The 6,821-nt window shown below is 55.1% G+C and overlaps 1 protein-coding gene across 1 annotated transcript; it reads right to left on the minus strand.

Annotated features, from left to right (window-relative positions):
• Positions 1 to 1,901: 1,901 nt before the first annotated feature.
• RPS15 (ribosomal protein S15) lies at positions 1,902 to 3,655 on the minus strand. Its single transcript, XM_077121322.1, has 4 exons — positions 3,567 to 3,655; positions 3,133 to 3,218; positions 2,128 to 2,362; positions 1,902 to 2,048 (listed from the first exon to the last, which is right to left on the minus strand). The coding sequence occupies exons 1-4, from the start codon at positions 3,567 to 3,569 to the stop codon at positions 1,935 to 1,937; spliced, it is 438 nt and encodes a 145-aa protein (XP_076977437.1). The 5' UTR covers positions 3,570 to 3,655; the 3' UTR covers positions 1,902 to 1,934.
• Between the last annotated feature and the right edge of the window lie 3,166 nt (positions 3,656 to 6,821).

A 6,821-nucleotide genomic window follows, 5' to 3' on the forward strand; every position in this document is an offset into this window, starting at 1 on the left:
GAGATGCACAGACCAACGGCCACCAGTGGCTGGCAGGAGCAGGTCCTTCAACACTCAGCCCCTAAGATCAGCTGGGGCCCTGACGGAGAGAAGGCTCTAGGTCCCAGAGGGGTGAGGGATGGTGGAAGAGCACATTACTGGGAAGGAAGCTTTGTTAACCTTTCCCTGCTCTAGCCAAACCTGACAGTTCCGAGCTTCCTGCAGAGGCAGGGATGGCTCCCACAGATTAAAGATTAGGTAGGAAAAGATGCCACTGCTTTTCTTAGCTTTCCTTTCTCTAGCAATCTTCCAACATCTGAAACTGGATGCCACCTCCTTGATCACCCTGACTTTTTCCGCCAAACCAACAGAGAAGGCTCTCCAGCACCCCTCCCAAGGGCACACTTGCATTCACCGTATTCACAGACTGGGGTCCTGCCTACTCTCTTTTGTACCAAAAGCCACCTCCTGCATTCAAAGCTGGGAGACCCTTGCAATTGTCAAAGACAGCTCATATTTATATCTTAGCAATTTCATTTAATTAATACAGAAACATTCACAACAAAAGTTGAGAATACAGTGAACCCTCCACACTCCCCACTACCCATTTTTCTGCTGGAGGGCTTTTAAAGTGAATCTCAGAAGTGATGCTGCCCCAGGTCGCTAAGGTGGGGGATAGCTGAGGCCTTTCAAACCAATCGCAGCATGCCGCGCAAATCTCGCTCACACATTCTGCTTGAACCAGGAGCCAGGTAAGGGACACCTCTTGTTATACTCGAGATACCCCTACATGTTCTCTGTACCTCAGGAAACTTGGGTTCTTCCCCCACTCCATGGCCCCATTCACTCTGTCCTAATTTTGAGGCTCTGGGATTTCCTGCAGGCAGCACCAGACCCAGTCAGGGAAATCTAAGTAGCTTCTGCTCATCTCCTTGCTTCCTAGCAGTTCCACACTTACTGTATCTGCAGGCCTACCTGAGACTGGCCGTTTGTCCCAGGAACAAGGTTCCCTCCAGAGGGGATGACAACCCTGGTCAGAGCCCCAGCTACATCAGGGTGTCCTGGGGATCCCCTCACACAGCACCTCCACCAGGACTGACATGGCTGGTCTCAGGGGCCAGTTGGTTCTGTGGATGCCGTCAAGTGTCCCAAGGGACTGGGTACTCCACCCACTCAAAACTCTGAAGCCATTCTTGGTGACAGTGGAGACTGGGGGAGCAGGGAGAGGAGACACACAGCATGGTGAGGGTCAGGATCACCCTGAGGGGCCTGTTCACATGGTTTAACCACAGGAACAAGCCTCCCCTTGGTCAGACCATGGGAGACAGAGGGGCACCAAGAGCACGAAGGGAGATGCTAGTCAAGGAGTAGCCTGTATGGGGTGAAGATGTCAGGTTGGGGTTGGCCCTGACAGTTGTCTATGTTAGGAGAAGGTCAAGGAGAGTATGCAAAAAGGAACTGGACGAAGCTTGGCACAAAACTCTGGGCCTCGGGCAGGCCATGGTGGCTTAGCAGGCAGAGTTCCTGCCTGCCATGCCGGGGACCTGGATTCAATTCCCGGTGCCTGCCCATGCAAAAAAAAAAAAAAAAAAAATTCTGGGCCTCCACGATCTGCCACCAAACTTAGGGGTCTGCTGGGCCACGAAGAGAGGTGGGTCAACATTCAGAGCTCCCACCACCAACCCACCTCCCAGGGCTGCCTCTGAGCATGGCAGCCGCAGTGTCTACAGCAGGAAATGGTCCGTGTACGTTCACGGTTCAGCCCACTGCCCAGCAAGAAATCATTTTCCCTATGCCTGGACTTAATAGAGAACCGGGCCAAGACCTCCCAGAGGCCCCCCTTTGACAAGGGTTGTTCAGATGCCTCTCCCAGAGTCCCCACAGCCAGGACATGACACCTGGAAGGAAAAGCTGGACTCAGGTTGAAAAGTCTGCACCTTTATTGGCTGGACAGGTTACTTGAGGGGAATGAAGCGGGAGGAATGCGTGGCCCCAATGCCAGGCCGGCCATGTTTCACGGGCTTGTAGGTGATGGAGAATTCGCCCAGGTAGTGGCCAATCATCTCGGGCTGCCAGAGGCAGAAACAGGAGTTAAATGACCAGGACCACAGCGCCCCTCCCTGCCCCTCCCCGTGGGCACAGCTCTACCTTGATTTCCACCTGGTTGAACGTTTTGCCATTGTAGACGCCCACCATGCTGCCCACCATCTCGGGCAGGATGATCATGTCCCGCAGGTGCGTCTTCACAACCTCTGGCTTCTCCATGGGAGGCGCCTCCTTCTTGGCCTTGCGCAGCCGCTTCAGCAGCGAGTGCTGCTTACGCCGCAGACCGCGGTTCAGCCGCCTCCGCTGGCGCGCGCTGTACAGCTGCATCAGCTGCTCACTGGGGACCCAGGGCAGAGCGGCCTGAGTCCCAGCAGCCCCCATCTTCCCATCCCACGGCTGCTCACTGAAGGCGGTGAGCATGCCCAGTCCCCTGGGGCATTCTGTGCAGATGCCAACCCACCACGCCGGCGTCTACAGATGCGGAAACCGAGGCTCAAGGCTGAGCCACTCCGGTAACCGGCAGAGGAACAAGAACCTCCAGGACCAGGCGAGCAACAAACACTTAGCAAAGGACCCTAACAAGAGCCGGGCAGGGGGTGGACCCTGGCAAAGTCCCCAGTCAAGCAGGACTCTGTTCAGTTCTATCCCCCAGGCCCAGCTATGCCTATAGGAATTCTTTGACTATATGGCAAACTCCTTATTCTTGTGTGGAGAACCAGGACCCCACATCCACTCTGCATCTGGAGCATGTTTAAAAGCCCGCAAACCCTGACCACACGCCAAATCCGGGCTTGAGTTTAAAATAGTTCTTAAAATTTCTCAAGAGAAAGAGTTGGAAAAGTCTTAGGGGTTGCATAAAAATAGCCTGACGTTCAAACGTCAGTACCTATAAGTGATCTTTATTAGAACGTTGCCACACCGGCTGGTTCACATGGGGTCTGGCCTGCGACCGCTGCTAGGTCGGCAGGCACCGGAGATACTGGCCCGTAAAGCCGGGAATCCCGAGGACAGCCCAGGCACTAAGACCGCAACTCTCCATCCCTGACCCTCAGCCGCACCTCCTCCGGGAAGCACCACCCCCACGCAGCGACCCCTGCCACCCCTTACTAGGACATGTCCAGCAGCTGGTCGAGGTCCACACCGCGGTAGGTGAACTTGCGGAAGGTCCGCTTCTTCTTTTGCTCCACTTCCGCCTGCGCGGGGACGAGTCGGGGTGAACGGGAATCCTAGACCCATGGCCCCGACTGGCCTTGGAGGGACGCGACGGAATCCCGGGCTCTGGCTCCCGAGAGTTGCGCGCGCTGGAGAGTACGGAAGCCCGAGGGAACATACCAGGGCCAACCCGCCCCCAAAAGGCTTTCTCCGTCCCATGGCGTCCAGACACCCAGCAAGCAGCCCCCCGCGCCCACATGCTCAACGCCCCCGGGGGCCTAGAGGAGGCCGGCGCAGTCGCGGGGCCTGAGCCCGGTGCCGGAGGAGCCGCCAAAGCCCGGATGGCGCCGGATACAACAGACGTAGAAGCGCCGATTTGGAACACTCACCATCTTGCAGATTCCTCGGAAAAGGTCGCTTACGCCCGCGGCTGCGCAGTTAACGCGACAGCGGCATGCGTGCCCCGCCCCCTCGGTCGTGCGCGCGTACGCGCTTCCGCGTTCCTGGCGGCGGACTGGCGCCCTCTACCGTGCGGAGGGCAGAACACAGGCGGCGAGGATTAAAGGGCCCGCCGCCAGTCTTCGCTGCCTGGACTCCAAGGTGGGGCCGGTCGCCGGGAGTGTGGGGAACCCGTCCTTAAGCGGGGCCACTTGGGAGCAGCCGCTAAATCCTTTCTGAGCCGGAGACTCGTGCTCCGTAATCTACCTAATGGTACCCACCACGACAAATACTGTGGAGCACCTGCCGCCGGGTGTTCGAGCTCAGCGCTGGGAGGTCGACACTGGACACGCAGACACTGGGCACGATCGAGGGTATTATGGCTATCAGGCCCAAGAGGAAAATCAGAGAGAAGGCAGAGTAAGAAGCAACCGACCTTTAATAGATACAAAATTATATAAATAACTATAATGATACATCATTGTGTTGTAACATATATAGATGTAATAATATAACAATAATACCACCCCAAGAAAGGGGAGGAGGAAATAGCACTATACAGGAGTAAGGCTTCCGTATATCTCCCTGGAACTGAGTTAGTATGAATCTGAAGATGGTTCTGACAAGTTACACTGTATTTGGTAAGCTCTAGAGCAATTGCTAAGTAAATCAAACAAAAAAGTGAAAATGTCTTTGAAGGAATTAGAAGTTAGTCTAGGAAATATTTATTAACAAAGGAAGCAATGATGGCTACAAAACCAAAAAAGATTTGAGGGATAGAGAACAAAAAGCAAAATGGAAGATGGAAATCCAGGTGAATGAGTAGTCCATCCATTAAATGTGAATGGATAAAAGCAGCAGCTGGCTCTGGCAGGAAGAAGTTTCCAAAAGTGATGCCAGAGCTAGTGTGCAAAGGCCCTAAAGTGGGAATGTGCTGGGAGCTGCTGGAACGAGAGTCCCTACTTTTCAATAAGCCTGGGACCAGGGACCAGGCTGAGTCTGTGTCTGAAATCATCCTGGAGATGGCTGTATTGGCAGCAAGCAACACAGGTCCTGGCACACAGTTGTCATTCAATAAATGTTTAGGCATGACTCAATGAGAATGGAATGCCAAGGACAGGAAACACAGGGACCTGGGAGAACTGGAGATTCCAGAAGGAACCAGCTTTAGCCAGGCTAGTGAAGAATGGAGCTCCGCACCTTTACCTCAAATGCAAAGAACTTTCCAGAATGAAATGGTCACAGCCCCAGCAGCTCTCCAGAGACAGCCTTTTGGGCAGGAGCTTGGGGTGGCCTGGAAAGGAATGGATCTTCACAAGGGTATTTGAAGCGCTTCTCACGCCATTTCCACCATCTAGGGGTGGTGGGCAATTAAACTTTACCCAAAAGAGGACCAAGTTTCTGTGCCCCTATTAGAGCACAAGCACCCATATTTGGGGCTCACAAGTTGGTTTCATTCCGTTACTTAACTGCGCCTGCACCTTAAGCAAAGGTGGCCCCAGGAGCGCTGCTGATTGGAAGTTGGTTTGGTTTTGCATAATGCACCGGGGTCAGGGGATTTTGCCCTCTGAGGGGTTGAGCCCACCTCAATCAGGAGAGCAGTTCACAAGGGTAGTGTCCTGTCCCTGCCTGAAAACGGAGACTTCTGTGAACCTGGCCATACAGCTGTCCCACCCACCTCCAAGGAAAACCAGCAGGTGACAGCCTGCTCCGCGGCCTGGGAGGGGCTGAGTCCCAGGTGGGGAAAAGAGCCTCCGGCCCACTGCGGGATGTGTGTGGCCAGGGTCCCCGTTGTGCTCTACCATCCTGCACAAGAAGGCATCATGTGATCAACAGATAGAGACCCCAGACATCTGCATCCTGATCCTAGGACTCGTAGACATGGTACTTGACTTGGCAAAAGGCGGAATTAAGTGAGGAACCCTGAAATAGGGGAGGATTATCCCGGGCTGTCCAGGTGGGCCCATAAGAGGGAGTCCACTACGTAAGAGATGGCTAGAAGCTACCTCTGCAGAGATTGGGAGGGGCCCACTGGTGGTTTTGCAGATGGAGGAGGGGACCACGAGCCCAGGAAATGGGGCTGGCTTTTAGAAGCTGGAGGTCAGGACACAAAATTTTCCCCTGGAGCCTCAGGAAGGAACCAGCCCTGAAGTAGTCAACTTTGGCCCAGTGAGATCCAAGGGGGATTTCTAGACTCCAGAACTGTGAGAAAACACATCTGTGTCGTTTGCAGACCCTGAGCCGTGGGGATTTGCCACAGCAGCCAGAGGCAGCTCATCCACCGGGAGGGCCTGGGGGCTATCACCAGCTTTGTCTACAGCTACATCCCCAGGGCCACACTCCCAAGGCTTGGACACTCTAGGAAGAGACCGAGCAGCCCAAGCACCCCTTCTGTGGGTCAACAACCCACTGCGACCGAGGGTCCTCCCTGCTTCCTCGAGAGGCCAGCCCAAGCCTTCACCACTCTGGCTTCTCATTGAAACCCCAATAAAGTACCATAGACACCCCTCTGTGGAATCACTGTTTTAAACTCCCAATTCTGTGACCTGGATACCCAAGGCTTGCTTTAACTGCAAAGACCCCATCTAGGGAGTGGAAAGGTGGACTTATCTCTGAAGAGCAGGGGCCCTGCTGGCTTTGACCAGCTCATGGGGCCAAGAACCCCACGAGGGGAGGGGCAGCTCTCTTAAGCCAGAGACTGGTGGGCAGGGGAGGAAATGGACAAAACCATAGGTATGAGGCCAGGAGAGGGGGAGCCAGAGCCCAGATGTGGCCTCCTCCCCAGTGGTGTGTCTCCGGAGTCGGGACCCTGGTATCCTACATGTCCCACCTTCCCCCCCCTTGCTCCTAATAGGGCCACTTCTCTCTCAATTCTTGGACCCACCTACTTTTGGTCTTGAGCCCAATGTCCCAGGGACCAGAGGACTGGACTCCCTTTCACAGGCAGTGATTGAGCTGTGTGGCTTTCCTGTCCACACAAGGGGCCTCAGACCCTGTCACCCTGTGCCTGCCCCTCTCCAACTCTCCTGCCCTTGTCATGCCCCAGGAACTCCAGGCGCTTTCAGGCCTGTTCCCTTGGGGTGGGGAGGTTAAGGAAGTGCTCAGGGCCTGCTGCAGGCTCCCTAAGCTCCTGGCTGCTCAAAGTCCCCCAATGCCCCCCTGACTGGGCACCAGACTTCTCCCACCTGCGTCCCTGCACAGGAGAG

This window comes from Tamandua tetradactyla, chromosome 11 (genome assembly GCF_023851605.1).
Source record: "Tamandua tetradactyla isolate mTamTet1 chromosome 11, mTamTet1.pri, whole genome shotgun sequence".
NCBI lineage: Eukaryota > Metazoa > Chordata > Mammalia > Pilosa > Myrmecophagidae > Tamandua > Tamandua tetradactyla.

Excerpts from the sequence above, each read along its gene's own strand:
- RPS15 (XM_077121322.1), bottom strand. Across the intron at positions 2,363-3,132 it reads CAGCTGCTGGACATGTCCTA|TGAGCAGCTGATGCAGCTGT; the intron begins GTAAGGGGTGGC and ends CTGGGTCCCCAG. Across the intron at positions 2,049-2,127 it reads TCAACCAGGTGGAAATCAAG|CCCGAGATGATTGGCCACTA; the intron begins GTAGAGCTGTGC and ends TGCCTCTGGCAG.